This window comes from Hydractinia symbiolongicarpus, chromosome 5 (assembly GCF_029227915.1).
Source record: "Hydractinia symbiolongicarpus strain clone_291-10 chromosome 5, HSymV2.1, whole genome shotgun sequence".
NCBI lineage: Eukaryota > Metazoa > Cnidaria > Hydrozoa > Anthoathecata > Hydractiniidae > Hydractinia > Hydractinia symbiolongicarpus.
Window position 1 is genome coordinate 21,162,126 of NC_079879.1, and position 17,422 is coordinate 21,179,547.

The 17,422-nt window shown below is 31.8% G+C and overlaps 1 protein-coding gene across 2 annotated transcripts in view; it reads left to right on the forward strand.

Moving 5' to 3' along the window:
• Nucleotides 1-17,422, forward strand: part of LOC130645296 (cilia and flagella-associated protein 47-like) — a 41,503-nt gene that overhangs the window by 9,142 nt on the left and 14,939 nt on the right. Inside the window, exons 7-28 of one of the 2 annotated variants that reach the window (XM_057451246.1) lie at nucleotides 30-675; nucleotides 1,017-1,169; nucleotides 2,186-2,298; nucleotides 3,497-3,579; nucleotides 4,001-4,097; nucleotides 5,622-5,725; nucleotides 5,866-5,978; nucleotides 7,359-7,492; nucleotides 7,783-7,893; nucleotides 7,978-8,108; nucleotides 8,773-8,895; nucleotides 9,013-9,096; nucleotides 10,093-10,218; nucleotides 10,348-10,416; nucleotides 12,923-13,090; nucleotides 13,511-13,608; nucleotides 13,867-14,059; nucleotides 14,796-14,997; nucleotides 15,624-15,822; nucleotides 16,033-16,251; nucleotides 16,726-17,030; nucleotides 17,126-17,225. In XM_057451246.1, the coding sequence (XP_057307229.1) occupies nucleotides 30-675; nucleotides 1,017-1,169; nucleotides 2,186-2,298; nucleotides 3,497-3,579; nucleotides 4,001-4,097; nucleotides 5,622-5,725; nucleotides 5,866-5,978; nucleotides 7,359-7,492; nucleotides 7,783-7,893; nucleotides 7,978-8,108; nucleotides 8,773-8,895; nucleotides 9,013-9,096; nucleotides 10,093-10,218; nucleotides 10,348-10,416; nucleotides 12,923-13,090; nucleotides 13,511-13,608; nucleotides 13,867-14,059; nucleotides 14,796-14,997; nucleotides 15,624-15,822; nucleotides 16,033-16,251; nucleotides 16,726-17,030; nucleotides 17,126-17,225 (3,571 nt within the window). The remainder of the gene's footprint in view (nucleotides 1-29; nucleotides 676-1,016; nucleotides 1,170-2,185; nucleotides 2,299-3,496; nucleotides 3,580-4,000; nucleotides 4,098-5,621; nucleotides 5,726-5,865; nucleotides 5,979-7,358; nucleotides 7,493-7,782; nucleotides 7,894-7,977; nucleotides 8,109-8,772; nucleotides 8,896-9,012; nucleotides 9,097-10,092; nucleotides 10,219-10,347; nucleotides 10,417-12,922; nucleotides 13,091-13,510; nucleotides 13,609-13,866; nucleotides 14,060-14,795; nucleotides 14,998-15,623; nucleotides 15,823-16,032; nucleotides 16,252-16,725; nucleotides 17,031-17,125; nucleotides 17,226-17,422) is intronic. The other variant, XM_057451247.1, reaches the window with a different exon arrangement.

Genomic DNA, 17,422 nt, shown 5'->3' on the forward strand with positions numbered 1-17,422 from the left:
TGTGACATCAACATTTTCTTTAATTTTAGATATTAAAGTTGAGCTTGCATTAACAGGGACAGCGTTACCAATCTTCTTATCGATACTCCCATCTTCAATTATAAACTATAATTGTTGTAAAGTGGGTGAGAGAGAAGAGTCTGTTTTAAAGCTTCGAAATGATTCTCCAGATTTGCCAATATGTTATGCTGTTAAAAGGATAGCACATTTTCATGCCTATCCTGCATGCGGCTATGTCAATACTAGTGAAGTGACAGAATTAAATGTAGTGTTTCAACCTAATCAAGTCGGGAATTTTAAACGTTACTTAACACTTGATGTTATTGGACAAAGTTGTGATATTAGCACCACTGGACAGCCTTTATATAAAAAGGTTGTGATTGATACACACCAAATACAAATAACAGGATCCAGTCATCCTACTCTGGGTAAAAAGCATGGGAAATCTCATTCTGCTACAAGAACTCAATCGGTCGATAATGATAGTAACTACTACCTGTCAAAAGGCAACACTTCAGTTCAAGTATACACATCGAAAGAAACATCTGTGTTTGATAAAACATCCCTATCAATAAAAGATTGTCAAATTAGTCCTGATAAAATCCCAATAAAAATAGCGCATCCGGATGATAGGGCCACTAGTATCAGACCTAGTGATAGAAATCAAATTTTCATGTAAGAGTTTTTAAGCATTTTAATTCCTTTGACTAAGAGAAATAAACTTTTCTGAAAGAATATTTTGTAACTAGTTGTTATCCTGTGAAACATCCACAGGAATTCACTTGTCACAGCAAAGTTGATACAAATATAACGCATTTGTCCAGTTTTGACAAACAGATATACAACTGCTATTATTATAGAGATTGTTATGTCTTTTATTTATATGAATTACGTTTCAATATGTGCATGCTGAAAACAAATCTATATGAATACAAAATAGTAAAAACCCAACCTTTTACGGGTAAAAAAGTTTTGTATATTAATTTTGTTAAACCAAATAATTTGTTAACATTTAGGACAAAGTTTACAAAGAAGAACCGATACACCTATGTAGATCCTGATTATAGCTTTACAGATGAACAAAAAGATGAAGTCGATGCTCACAAAAATAAATACACAACTTTTTTACGCAAAGAAAAGTTAAATCGTATGCTGAGAAAAGATGCAATGTAAGCTATTTTGTTTAATCTTCACTGCTTTTCTTGTTTTAAAAAAAGAAAAGCAGTTATTGTTAGGAATAGTTAAATTGATAGCAGTAGGAAGGCAGACTCACACATAAAAATATTCTGAATATTAGTAATTTTCTATATTTTTTTGGTGACTCTTGTTTTACTCTTCCATGTATGTAGTTGAAAAATTTATGGAACAATAAAAAGAAAGTGCAAATATATCTATTGTATGAATTTTGTTTTTGAGATGAATTGATTCAAATCAGTTTGAATTAGTTCACTCAACAAGAATATTCAGCAAAGGTTTGACGTAATTGCTTTCGTTTCAAACAGTGTTCAACCCATTTTATTTGTTTGTGTATTACCATGAAGGATTTTTAAAAAATAATCTCTGGTATTAATAAGAAAAGTATTTCTGTGACTTAAAAAAACGAACTAGGACAAAATTTGGCTTTTAAGGGAGTTGTTTTTTTCTCCTAAGAAAAAACATAAAAAAAGAGACCAATTTTCTAAAGCATTCACCCATTTTGAAACTGAGCGGTTGATGACGTCATTACAATACGTTCAAGCCCTAATATCGTTTTCACTGTTCTTCAGAAGTATATGATCCTATACATTATTTTGATCAGCGTGTCAAGCTCTACACCATGGCGGCAACAGTTGAATAAATTAAAAGAATCTAAAAAAAATTGTTGTGTAACATCAAAACTGAAATGGCAGATATTATCCATTTTTCTTGCGTGTATTTTTCCATTGGGCATCTTTAAGTAGTATACTATTTTTTTTCATCAATATTCTTACGTTTAAAACGTTAGAAAATAATCGTAAAAAGCAATATTTTTCCTGATTATGTGTGAATCCATCTTTATAGCTGGGGGTAATACAAAGGCTTCCTTCCAAAACTCCATTTTTGCAAGAATAAATTGGTGTATACAATACTATGTAGTTGTACATAATGAGCTGCATGTAACAACCAAAAAATATGCCACTAATTCAATTAATATTTTTGTATGCAGAGAATTCCAGAAGATGAACAATAAAGTTGATCTTGGAATAAAACCAGCACAAGGTTTGAAGCCAACAAAAATAACAATTGGTCATATCAAATCAGCAGAAAAAAGAAAGGAAGGTCAATTACTATTATATTTTTATTGTATGTGTACCATTTCGCTGCAAGCTGCAGTAATAATAATATTAACGTTAACAAGGTAGATAACACTAGGTTGAGGATGGCTAGTGTAAATGTTAGTACACTGGACTCAGTAAGGAAGATAAAGATACGTTCTGTGATGAGTTAATAGCAATAACATAAAGGTTTGGAGACAGTGAACTTGTCATAGTGGACAGCAACTTTAATGGTCATGTTGGGGTTATCTGAAGGTAATAGAGGTGGGCATGGACTCTACAGATTAGGGAGCATAAATAAGGAAGGTGAGAGATTGCTTGAGTTTGGAATGGCAACGGACATGGTGGTTTGCAACACCATCACCATTCAGCAAGAGTCAGAGTTAATTAATAACATTTGAATCAGGTGGTTGTCAGACACAGATAGATTATTTTCTGGTTAGAAAGTCAGACATAAAAGGTGATAAAGAATGTGAAATTTATATCGAGGGAAGAGTGTGTTTCCCAGCGTAGGGTGCTGGCTTGTGATATTATCTTGAAAAGTGGTAAAGAAGCGAAGGAAAGTACAGGCCTAAGTTCAGAAAGAGTTCACAATGATCAATGTAATAATGAAAATATTATAAGTACTGGGACTACTTTGAAGAATTGTCTTCTAGAAGCTTCTGATGATAGCTGTGGGTGGACGAAAGGACCAGCTAGACATAGACAGTCCTGGTGGTGAAATAATGAGGTTGGCCAGTGTATAAAGGAAAAGAGAAAACGTTGGAAAAAGTGGAAGTCAGGTGCTCATACAGCAGTGTAAAAGGCGAAATTAGAAGCAGAGAGAAATAGATTTGTAGATGTGGTAAGAAGCCAAGTCGAGAATGATGATGAATGATAAGTAATGATAAGGGTAATAGTGCGAGTGATGGTAACGATAATGATAACATAGTAAGAATTAGTGACAATTATTACCAGTAACTGTATGGAACCTTATTAGTTCCTTGTGATATTGAAAATGATTGTTCTTTAAACAATGTTTATGGCCTGCGGCAAAATGTTGCTTGTAAAAAAGTGTTGGTGATGGCGATTCCAATGTTTTGCTAGGAATTTCACCTTTTTTACTTCTTTAATTTAGTTTAATTTCTTGTAATAGTTTGTTGATTTTTCACATGTTATATGTGTAAAGCATAAGCTAGTATTTTACTGCTTTGTTTCTTTAGAGCTCAGTAGGCAACCAAAAGCACCACAACTGCTAAGTTCAAAAATAATTGCTGGACATCGTAAAACAGTGTTTAATAAAGAAGTAAGAATGGTTTATAAACATCCGTACAATCTTAAACCTTGAATTTTGAGTGTTTTCACCTGAGTCTAGTACGTAATATTGTGCATCTGCATAATGTATGAACTATAGAAAATTCCTTTCTAAGAAATACTGTAAGGAAAAAAAATTTTAAGAATTGAATCTGAAAAATTCGCAAATAAATCTGCAAAATACTAAAAATATTAAGATTACTATTGCTGAATATTAGGTCTCGCAATTTTTATAATTTTTGCAATTAACCTAATTTCTGAGTCATTTAGAGAGACAGAGGAAGAAATAACATTTAGTTAGGCAAGTGGCAGCTCAAAGCACCAAAAGAGTGAAAGAATGTGGTCTATTTTTATACCAGTGGTTAATAATGCGGTGTATTGTATTAATGCGGTGTATCTTTTTTTTCTTTTAGATTGAGGAAGGTTTAAAGGCAATCCCTTCAACTTCTGCTGAGAAAGAGGATTGTAAATCTATTTTGACACCTCAAGAACTGTTTGGAATTTTCTTTGGTATGATAACGTCAAATACTACTATAGGGTCAAAAATTAATGCTAGTATAACAGAATGCGCCATAAATGCTTTCCAATTGATTTTTTTTTAAGATTTCAATCTTTTCCTTAATTTTTGTGGCATAAATTGTTGTAATTTCTCTTTTTTTTATTTAATTGCTTTTCTAATGTGGGGAAAAGTGGGACAGGGATAGACACAAAATGTTGGCAGCTGATCATGAGTCATGCATTAAACTGTTTCGACTTTTAACTGTTTCAAATTTTGCCATCAAATTTTGTGGTGTTGACAGTAGGACAAATGAAAAAGCATTGTCTGCAATGTCTGTAAAAAAATCCAAACTTTTTGCTATAACTTTAAACTTAATCTACAACCATTTATGATGTATCATTTTATGCCATTATTTATTACCTTAAGGTTACCTCTACTTTATAACTCTTTCCATCTATAATTGTGCATTACAAATTCTGTCTGTAATTGTCTTAGTTAAAAAAATACCAGCTTTGGGTAGTGTGAGTTTCTTAAAAAAGGTTGTTCAACACTGTAACAGTGTGGCCACACCTACTAAAATCTGCATCCAATACATCCATTGCTTCAGGCGACATCGACATATTGTTTTTACATATTACATTCTGTGTGTGAAAATTGAGCAGATGTTTATTTTGAAACAGGACATTGATTTTTCCTCAAAAATTGCTTCAGATGACACCCACATTTTGTTTTTACATCTCACATTCTTTGTGTGAAAATTAAGTAGGTGTTTATTACTAGGACTGATGAATTATATTTACACAAATAATGTATTTCCAAATGAACAGCCTCTCTGATATTTATTAAAAAGCAACAGCTTGATTAATACCAACACTTCTTTTTCTCCTAAAATTGTGGCAAAATATACTGAAATTGGAATGGTTTTTTAGTTTTTTAAATTTTCCTTACAAAATCTTATATGTATTTATTTTACCTACAGCTAACATACTGTAAATAACTGATTAAATGCTTGGGTGTTAATTTAAAAAAAGACTGTTTGGTAAAAATCATGAAATAGAGGTTTTAAAACTTACCTCCCGTGACAAAAACAAGTTGGCTCATATGAAGGACCTTTAGAAGTTATCTAGAATTTTTTTTTAAAAAAAAAGCCATTACTAGTTCTTAAGATATTTGTATTGAAAGTTGCACTAATTACAATTGTTGTTAGCATAATTATAGTAACTAAATATTGGACTTTATGTGAAAATGTCAAAGGTTGGGTGGTCAAAAAACATTTTTAACCCTGTATGCTTTATCAAAACTGTTAAATAAAACACCAACTTAGAGCTGGTTCATGATGTTATGCATAATTACTTTTAGGTTTAAATTCTTAAGAACCAAATAAATTTTTTTTAAAAAATATACGAATTCTCAAACAAATTTCCCACTTTGACATTGGTCAAAAAGTCTAATCTGCTAGGATTCAAAGGATATCAGATGTGCATATTAATGAATATTATTATCTATTTAAGATAATAATTCTTTTTTATAAATAGAACCACATGAATTGGATTTTGGTGATGTTTGCGAACTGTCTGAGTGCATGAAAGAACTAAGGATAGCAAATAATATTTCAAAGGCTATACATGTCGATGTGGAGGTTAGTTATGTTTAATTTTAGGTTTAGTTTATTGTAATAACAATGAGTCTCTGCTTTTTTGTCATAACTATGAGGAATCAAGAGAGTTCTTTTAGTCAGTTGGTTTCTTTTTTTCATCAAATAACTTATGTCTTGCGTAGATAAATTGCAGAGAGTTACGCCAAACTTCACCGTTATCACAAGTGATTCCATCTGGCAGTGTTGCAAAGTTACAAGTCATCTTTGAATCATCAAAACTTGGAAAATTTGAGAGGTTTGGATATTTGATAGTCTATGCAAAATATTAATCTGCTTTATAATCACATAAAATACAGCCCTCTAAATTAGCACAAAAACCCGTCGGCAATAAATTGCCGACGACATAGTCGTTTGCAATGGCAATTCCTGGGCAATAATTTGCTGACGCGAGAGAGTGAAACGTAGGCAGTTTTCAAAATATTATTTTTTTTAAGCTTCGTTAGTCTTACTTACCGTTTAAATATCAGTCTTTTTCAGGAAAAGGCATGTGATTAATCACACACCTAAAAAATAGAGTTTTGAAAATCAACCTATAAAATCCATTTTGTAGCGTTCGATGGCTGCCCTCGAAATAATTTTTGGAGACTTGTCAAGCAAAATTCCCACCACATTTTGTAGGACAAAACGTCAATAGATTTCCGTCTTGGTCGAAAACTTTTAGTCTCAGAATTATAGAAGAGTCCTGATCCTTTTAATCCACGAGCAAGCCTATTCATAGCCAACCTGACCATCCTAGATAATTCACCGGCTACTGACTTAGTTAAAAGAACTACGTAGACATAAATCTCTTTTGCCTGGCCCCTTCGTCGTTGGTAACCAGGTCTTACACAAGAAATCCAGCCATGCGGTTCTTAACTAATGCGGAAGTGAACGCCAAAACATTTGGAAACCATAGCAGGTCCGAATTTAATAGATTTTCTTTATGCTGCAAGTGTTATTCAAACAATTTTAAAAACGAAACCCACGTGAAGTAAAAAAAAAATTCTGTATAAATTTTGTTAAAATGTAGCTGACCTTTTCGAATGAATTTTTATTAGGCCACGTAGATAAAGATTTTTTTGTAATTTGAAAACGAAGCATATTTTTGCCTATTTGCTAGTGATCACCTGAAAAATAAACTATAAATTTATAAAAGTGACAGTATAGTCATACATACTTTTTTGGACATGTAGAAAATGAAGTTTAGATTGAGATAGTCGCTATACGTAAATGCTCAATCATTGTGTTTGGGATTCACAATTCAGAATGTCGCCCACTTTTCTATCACAAAATGAATGCGCAGCAAAGATTAGCCTTGGTAGTTTTTTGCTGTCACGAAATGAAACCGCGCCAGCAATTGCGACGACAATTGCCGACGCTAATTTCGAGGGCTGAAAATATATATTTTTGTGAAATTGAAATGTTTCAAAAGTTTTGGAGATAATCCACACTATGTTATACTGTGATTAGTTTTTATTATGTGCCTACATTTCAATATTTATTTGAATGTAAAACATTAACTGTATCATTTGTTTACGATGACAGCCTGGTAAATGAGGTATTCGCTATTACCCAATAAACGTTGGAAAGGTTGAAGCAAGCTAGCATAAGTTGTAAACTCATGTACATCTTATAGGAGTATTAATTACACCATAAATGGTTACTACAAAAGTCATCTTATCATCCATGCGAATGTTGTTACAGTTAACCTAGAACTTTCAAACAACCAACTTTTACTAACACCACTTCACGCTATGCCTGCAGAATCAGGTATTCTTATTTTTTTTATTTTTGTATTCGTTGTACCTAGGTGTTTACTCTCTATTTTTAAAATATTCTTTCCGTGAGGGAATAATGTTAAATGTAAGGAGATGTGCTTAATGTAAAGAAATAATGCTCAATTTAGGAAAGAGATGGGAGAGATCAAATTTTTTAATACATGTTTTCTTTCTTTTTTAAAGCTAATAAAAAAACTAGAATTTTTCTGGTAATTCAATAGTTGTGGAATATATTTAAAATCAGATGTAAATTATGTTCTTTTGATATTTATCATTTTATAGGTTTTCGGAAGTGTGTTACATTAAAAAATTCTCAAAACATGGATGCAGAATTCACATGGTCACCTGTCATTGGAAAGGACGGTACTTCATTTACAATTAGGCCAGCTAAAGGTATTAACAACAATATTTATTTAGCAATCACTACATAAGTCAGTGCTCTGTACAAAAGGCTTTGAATTTGTCTTGTGTACATAGGTGTGGTGCAAGCATTTTCAGTATTAGAATGCGAAGTTACGTTCTATCCATCTTATTCTGCATGCTGCACTGGAGAGTTTATTGCACGTGTGGAAGGTGGAAACGAATTGAATTTGTCTTGCACTGCTGAAGTAAGAAAGTTTTATTGCGTTGAGTAGAATCACATCTATTTTTCTCCTAATTTGGATCATCATTGCTGCTGTTTGGAATTAGTCTTTTAAATTAAAGAACAAATTACTTTTCAATATAAGTTGGTGTATCAATTTGCATTTTTTTTGTTCATTTTTGTCTTAATGTGCTCTGCATTGACTGGTGTTAATCTAGCAAACAAACAAAAAAACTTTTGCCTAAACCTACCATCCCATCTAAACATATTTATAAACTTTCTATGCCAACTAGGCACATCTGTTCCACAAACAGTTTTTATCCAAGCACATCTCGATACATCGTAATAATTTTGTGTCATAGAAGTTAATAGTTACACGAGTATAATTTAAAGTATAAAGTTTTCAAACATGATTAGAAATAAAATACCTGTTTTTATGAAAAAGCTTAGTCAATTTTTGAGATTTTTGAGATGTTTAAATCAGCTTTTCTCCTGTCAGTATAAACAATAACAAACAATTTTAACTGTGTGAGTAAGTAAGTTTTCCATTCAAAGAGATCTTAATCTGATGTAAAATACCTTATGAAACTTTCCAATATAAAAACCTTTCCTAATGCACAGCTCCTTTCAAATATTTTTAACTTTTTTACACAAGTTAAATTAACTGTATAATTCTCATTGGCATCTAGATTGGAATAACATCATGCTCTTTTGTGGAAAGGCGGTTGATGCTTGGGACCATTCCATTAAATATAATGACAGTACGGTCAGCATATTTGAAAAACACTAGTAATAATCATGCTTATTTTAAGGTATGTATAACATATAAAACTTATGTAAAAGATAAAACAGGTATTTAAAAAAGACAACTTATTGTTCTTGATTAATCAGAATGAATTATTATCACCCTGTTTTGTTTTGTGTTACAGGTGGTTGATACGATGCCTATTCAGGGTATGTTTGTCAGTCCAAAAGAAGGAGTTGTACCAGTGGGTGGCACAACCGAGCTTACGGTATGTTAATATACATAAAGAAGCTTAATTTTTTATGATATATTGTAGTGAGACAATAAAGATAATTGAAGGTAGTGAAGTTATGTTGTAAAGCTTTAACCTATGTTAGCTTGTTCACAAATGTCTTACGTAACTTGAACTAAATAACTAAAAAGTAACGATGTAAAATTAGGAAGATTTTCCAATAATGGACTGACACTCGTTCTGGAATCGATGGGTTGGTGCTATTAATAATTATTTAAACCTAATTTCCTAACGGTTTATCTAAATCACAGAATGCTATACATTTTTTTGTCACTTATCTCCGAATTAGTTTACCTGAATGCCAAATTTTTAGGTCTCATACCGTAATGGGCACTTAATCGAGGGGGGGGGGGGCAATTAAAAAGTGTTGGGCGGTTATAATTTTTTCCTAATTTTGTACAAATTAAGGACAACGGTAATTTTCAATTTCTTTTTTTTCTTGAAAACTAAAACTATACAAAAGATGTAACAAAATGAAGTTTAGTCCTTCCAGTCTTTTTTAGTTTTGCTTTTATACAACATCGATATCATCTTTGTTTTAGTGAAAAACAAAGTAAAATTTTCAAATAAGCGCCAAGTTTCTCAAAGTAGTTTTTAATTCAGCGCCCCCTTTTATCAGGTGGGCGCTTATTCGCGGGAGGCGGTTAATAAGTGCTGGGTGCTTATTGAATTTTGAGGAAATTACCTGGGCGCTAATTCGAAGGTTGGCGCTTAAAAAATGCTGGGCGCTTAATCGGATCATTACGGTACCTAAATATTGACCACTATTTGTTTTTACCCTTAACAAATGTAACTTTCATTAGGATTATCCTTTGCACTTGAAACTTACAGCACATGTATAGTTATGTATAGATAAGCAAATGCAGATTAAGACGAAATGCCCTCGACTGAATAGGGTTAAATTGATTTTTCATTGAGCCAATCAACTGATAAGATTGACATACTTGTTTAAATGAGTTTTTATGCTTTTAGGTCTGTTACAAGCCAACCCTTGTTCAGAAATTTGATACAGAGATACAGGTTGATATTCAAAGATGGAAAACTGTCACATTACGGATATGTGGTCTAGTTGAACCTCCCACAGTTGATGTTGATATGGTAATGTTAATATTATGGTTATTTTTGGAATTAGTCACTATAAAGCATTGTTGTGTGAAATTTTTGGTCTATTAAACTGACCTTTTTTTTGAAAAAAATAACCAACCAGTTTATTTTCTTTTATTGCAGGATCATTTTGACTTTGGTGGAATATTTGGTTCAGCTACTGCTTCCATTCCATTTAAAATAACAAATCTAGTGAGTTTCTTAATTCTTGTTTTAAATTTTTACATTAAGCGTGACCTTTCAGTTAGAAATCTTGAAACTTTTTAAGTAATTTGATGCAGCCATTGCAAGGTTAATATTTCAGATTCTTATGCTTGGAAACAGTTTTCTAAAAATGTTTTTTTTGAAATTAATTAGCAACTTTTAAGTAATGTCACAGACAACAAATAAAAGCAGTGCAAGCTAAAATTTGGTCAATTTTTTTTTGTAGCTAATAATTTCTAATTCTTGTCTTTAACACACATTATCATAATCTATTAATATAATCTGAGTCCTTAAAACAATCAAGAAGACATGTAGTCACTTTGTAATATAAATATAACATTCAACTTAAAATGAATTGTTATGAAAAACTGAAACGCTTTAGTTCCAAAATTTACATCTCTTACCGTAGGGCTTGTTTTTGTAAGAAAGAAACACTATGTTTTAAAATGGTGCAAAAGTCCATCATAAATTACAGTGTTAGAGAATTAAATACCTTGTGTTACATTTGATCAGTCAAAGCAATGGAGAATTCAATCACTATGTCTTTATTTAATTGAAGTGCTATTGTTATAGCATTTGTAAAAACATTTTCTTGTTTCTAAAATCTAAATCTTCTAAAGCTTCTTCTGCATGTACGTTAAAGCTGAAACATAACCAAAATAGCATTAAAAACAAGAAATAGTAAAATTCTGACAATTCAACCAAGATTGCAAGTGAAGGCCACACAAATTGAAATGAAAACCTGAAAGCAGACCTAAAGCACCTGATGGGTTCCTCTTTTTGCAATTTTTTTTGACAAGAAATAACTCCTTACTGTTCAAACAGCTGCATAATTTACTCAGTGTTTTATATATAAACTAGTCGATAAGGCCCGTGAAAAAATGCATGTAGGAAAAAACACAACGGAAAAAAAGGTTGTTTTAGAATTTTTGATGACGTCAGCTCTACAGATACGAAAAAATTGGTAAAAATTAGTTCATTCGTTGCCTGTAATAAGTAGAGGTTGAGACACTTATCAAAATAATGTTAGGATCATATGTTTTTGACGAACAGCTGAGGAGATATAAATTTACCTGTTGCTTTTATTGTATTGATCTTGAAACGCTGATCAAGAAAATGTATAGGACTGTGTACTTTTTACAAACGGTTGCGGAGATATTAAGGTTTGATGGTTTTTAGATGACGTCATCAATTCGTCCATTCCGAAACGAATTTGGTGACCCAGGTTTGGGAAACTTACCCAAATTGGTCCTAGGTGTCCTTAGTTACCCACGCGGTGAAAAAAGACTCACCTCGTTTCCAAGTTGTTTGGCCTTAAAGTTTTAAGTGCACTTTAATTGCTTTATTAATTTATTATAAGATATTTGGGTAAAATGGGTGGGTTGTAAAAATGGCTTATTAGACGATTTTCGGTTGCTTTAAAGAAAAATCAGTAGATAATCTGGTGAAATATGTACCTTAAAAATTTAATGAAACAATAAGTAGAATTTTAAAATCCAATACTATATAACACTGCTTTTAGCTAGCAAACAAACTTAAGCGTCTCATTGAAAATGTGTATTTGGGCTTTGGTTCCTGGAGCTCAAATCTGTCCTATTTTGTGTTATTTGAAAAATGACAAGCGCTTCATGGAGTATTTAATGCATCCAAGTAAAATATTTAATTACTATATAGCCCACAAAAATTATTGTACAATGTCTGTTTAAAATTTCATGGATCTCTGTGAGAACGATAAGCCAACAGATCACAAGGCTAGGTCTGACTGGTAAATTTGTGATGTCCGACTGATAAATTTGTGATGTTTGACTGATAAATTTGTGATGTCCGTCTGATAAATTTGTGATGTCCGTCTGATAAATTTGTGATGTTTGACTAATAAATTTGTGATGTCCGTCTGATAAATTTGTGATGTTTGACTGATAAATTTGTGATGTCCGCCTGATAAATTTGTGATGTCCGCCTGATAAATTTGTGATGTTTGACTGATAAATTTGTGATGTCCGACTGATAAATTTGTGATGTCCGACTAATAAATTTGTGATGTTTGACTGATAAATTTGTGATGTTTGACTGATAAATTTGTGATGTCCGACTGATAAATTAGTGATGTTTGACTGATAAATTTGTGATGTCCGCCTGATAAATTTGTGATGTCCGACTGATAAATTTGTGATGTCCGACTGATAAATTTGTGATGTCCGACTGATAAATTTGTGATGTCCGACTGATAAATTTGTGATGTTTGACTGATAAATTTGTGATGTCCGACTGATAAATTAGTGATGTTTGACTGATAAATTTGCAATGTTAGGGTAATCAGTTAAAAAATGTTGAAATAAGTAGGAGAATGTGAATAGTTTTAATCAGATTTCAAAGGTATTATAAAATCTTAATAAACAACAAAGTTTTAGTCATGGTAATTTTAGTAAAATTAAGAGCAAGAAGTTTTATCATGTTTGGCTGATTGATTGATTGATTTATTGTATTTTAACAGGGCAAATCCAAGGTTCAGGTTGTTTTTGATTTTTCACATTATCGAGACTTTAAAGTTATCTTCCCCAAACGAGAAAGTGAAGCTAACGATGATAGAGACTATTGTTTTCATGTTACTGCTACTGGACAAGAAGTTGTGGAAGCTGTACTCCAATTCACTCCTACTGAGGTACGTGAAGTATGTTCACATCTGTAGAGTATACTTTATATAAAGAACTTGACATCAGCTTTTTCGCATGTTTGGAAACTTTTTAGTTAGAAAAGAACAACTTTAAGGAAACTGGTATACTAAAAAAAACCACAGAAAAATTAAAGAATGCTCCTAGAAACCTAACAATGCTAGCAATTTGCTGGGGTTTTTTTTTGTTATCAAACAAAAAAATTCACCAAACGTCAAATTCAAAGTCTTAAGATCAGCAAAATTAGTACTGCTGTCAATTAAAAGTTACATGTGGAGTATAAACGCAGTGTAAGCACATACTGGCCTTGAAATTTAAAATCTCTTGCATTAAAGGGCCAAAAAACTACCTAATTTCTAATTCTAATTACTTAAAAATTATACTGTTGACCGTTTTATATTGTTTTTTAGGTTGCATCATACGATTTTATTTTGCCTGTAAGCGTCAATCACATTGTGGCTCCAAGTCCTCCACCATCACCCTATCCGGCTTCAATTGCTGCAACAAGGTTTACTTATCATTTTTTATTAGCAAATTTATAGTGTAGAACAAATTAAGTAATTAATTGTTCTATACATTAACAACTACCCATCAATGTTGTTGTGTTTAGTATATTGTGATTGACAAATATATCATGTCATGTCAAAGAATACTTAATATTCTGAGATTAAATTATTCGGTATTCTGAAAAACCTTCATTTGCTGTTGTTACAATGAAGTCCAAAAGCCATTTACGTGCCTCTCTTTATTCATATTTTCTTTAAAGGTCTGGTAAAATCTTATCTGCTTCTACACGTAACAATGACTCATTGTATGCATTCGAATTTCCAACACCATGTAGAAGGGTGAGAGCAACTGGATTAAGATCTCCATTACAATTGTCAAGAAAAAGTATTGAATTTAATCTACCATCTGGCTATTATGATCTGAATATCACTGATAGCTCTGGTCGTGTACAGGTATGAAAACTACCATTTAGTTTGTCTGACAAATTTTTTCCAATTTAACTTAAGGTAAGTTAATGCACCTTGTTATAAGAAACACAATGTTTCTTAACTTGAGGGTGAGGTTATAAGTACTCTCAATTACTAACATGCAAAATATCGAAAAAATTAAAAAAGTGAATTAATAAATTGACCGGGAATCTACTTTAAAATTAAGAAACAGCCAGGCTAATCCCCAAAAATATTTTTCTTATAAACAAAAATATGTATTGTTTTGTATTAGGTGATAGGTATTTTCATCAAGTTTATACAGATGTTCGTTGGCTGTAAAGCAATAGCTGTCTCATATGAGGCTTAAACTTCTGTTTAAATAAGTTATTTGAATGTTTTTTTCCTTCTCTTTGTCTTTCAAAATTATTCGAACAAAAGTTTTCTCAAATTGAATGTTTTCTCTTTTAACAAAACCAACATAATATAGTCTTGGTTTACACGGCCATCATGAACATCATAACCGTTTTCTAGATTTCTATCAGTTAATAAATACAACAGTTAGCAAATCAACCTCTTAAGTTTAGTCTGTGCTTTTGACCACAGGTAATATGTCTTTTTTAGTATGTCTCGTTTAAAAATAGACCAAATGGTTTATATTGTAATATTTAGTAAAATAAGTTTAAAAATAAATTTGGAAATTACTGAATAGCAAAAATTGGTTATAATAATATATAAAATTTGAATACGTAAATTTTTTTAGAGTATCACGTTGGCGAATAACAGTCGTGACAAGTTGAGCTGGTCATTAGATATTGATTCTTGCAAGCAATTGTTCCAGAATGGTGTGTTTACTTGTTTATTTAAGCATGGTGCAATGACAAAAAATGATTTTGAAAGCAATTACACCACTGTGGAGCTAGAAAGCGGGGAAACATATGAGCTGAAAGTTGCATTTAACCCTCGTAAGTTTGTACCATTACCATGACTTTTCTTTAGTATGATGCAGAACAAAATTTTTGACACTCAAAACGTATTGCAGCAATTTTGCTGAAAATAACCTACTAGTGGGCGATGTAATTTAAATAAATAATAATAAAAAGTAGCGAATTAGAGTTTAAACATGGTTGTACACACACTTTTTTGTATAAGAATACACTCTATAAGAATATTCAAAATTAAAAAGATACCAATATCCTATGAATATGCTCATCTTTCAAATTCATATGAACGTCTGTTTTTTTTATTCTTTGCCAACGCAGATAAACTTGTATCCTTATATTGTGGTTAACTGTCTTTTCTCCGATTTCATTCGAGGTATTTTCCCTCTAAATTTAGTAAACAACTTAAACTACAGCATCTAAGAGGTGATTTTTACACTAGTTTGCATTCCCAGATCTTTTTATCATAACCGGACTAAGAATATCCTAAGAATATGATTTTCGCCCAAAATAACACTATTCTTATGAAAAAAAGTGTGTATTAAAAACAGCATTGCTGCTATGATGATATAAAAATAGTATCCTTAAGGAAGTAATCAGATTTATGATATGGTTTTTTGCTTTTTATGCTTCTAAAAATTTCTTTCCAGTTGAACCAGGTGTGTTTAAAGTTACTGTACCTCTGATATTAAACAACAACAAAGCACAACCATACAGTTATATTGATATCATTGGTGAATTGCAGTCAACACAAGTTCATTTTGAACCTGCTGTGGTAATCTTCAACACTGTTCCATTGCAAACAGAAGTTAAATCTGTTGTGAGGATTATTGGGAAAGGCTTTAAAAAGTAATAGTTTCATAATCACGTTTTTACAAATTTTTAAAACTTATTTACATGTTTACTTTCTTAACAAATGATTGTTGAGCCTGATGATAAATTCATACTTATAGAACTGCCATCAATTACCAAAATCGATAGATCAACTAATAATAAGGATAAGATTTCACTAAAATTACCTTTGAAAAACAACTTTTAATGTTTTTTCTATTTCTACAGGGATACTAAAGTTTTTGCAAGTGTTCCAAGTGCTAACCTTGAGGATGGTGATTGTGTTGATGTTTTTACTCTCGACTTCTTGGACAGTGACATCATGCAACATTGTGCTATAAATATGGGTATAAGAGAATCTTGTACTTTGACCTGTCAACTTACTTTCAAATCAGCAAAGCCTGTTTCTTTTAGTGGTAGTATTGTATTCACCATTGGTGAGCAAAGGTAAGTGAGAGAATGTCTAAGACAGAAAGCTACACGCTTGTTAATATGACTTTATGGGCACCTAAGTTTGGTGATTGACAATAAATAATCTTGATGTTGGTCCATTTCAGTGGTTGCTATTTGAATACATGATTAACTCTTAAGTAATTTCACTTGTTGTTTAGTGAATGAAAATTTGCCTTTGAACTTGACCTTTCCAGTTTTCATTTCTTGATCACTCGTACTCATCCTCATCCATATAGTTCATATTTTTTGTTCATTTAAAAACTGAACTTTTATTTTTCCTCTGACAACATTTTTAACAATAGGGTGATTAGATGGGATACACAGAAAAAATGTTGTGTCCTATTGTTTAATATGTCAAACTTGTACATTGGTTGAAGAATGCAACTTTAAGGACAACAAGTGCAAATTAACATATAGATATTTAAAGTTTTTTAACCCCCTCTCATGATGCTTTGTATTTTTTTTCAGTTGTATTCTACCAGCAACAGCAACTGCTGATAACTGTCTACTAACCACATACGACTTCCTTACAAATGCACAAAACGATTTTCACATTATTTGTGAACGTGTGAAGGAAAAAAAAGATAACAATTCCAATTCACCAGCAGAAATAGAGTTTGTACCATGTGTATCTCCGATTCGTGCTCCAACTGGTGTTTCCATGGTGACAAGTGGTACATCATTTAGTTTAAATACGTCGTCTTATGAAGACACCACAATCTCAAGTTCATCATCACCAACAACTATAACTACTCCACCTATAGCATCTGCAGGTGAGATAAACCTAAAAACATTACAAATAGAAAAAATTATTTCTTACGTATGTATTTATAATGAGATTTTATTCTCTCGTTTTTACTTCTTTAAGAAGATGCACTCATTCCATACCAGTATGAAGCTGAAAACCTACCAGACTCTTCTAGTGGTGATGGAAAGCATATGCTGGAGATTATGAGAACGGTGCAGAGGTAAAAATAACTTCATAGAGCCGATCTATTATCTATTATTATCCACTGTTGTTATTGAGTTAACTGTGTATATAAAATAAAGCAAAATTGCCTCCAGACATACGCAGCCCTCACATTTCGAGATTGTGAGTAATTCTCATCAAATAAATACAAACCATATGAGAACTAAGCCTGAATGTTATATGCATATAATTATT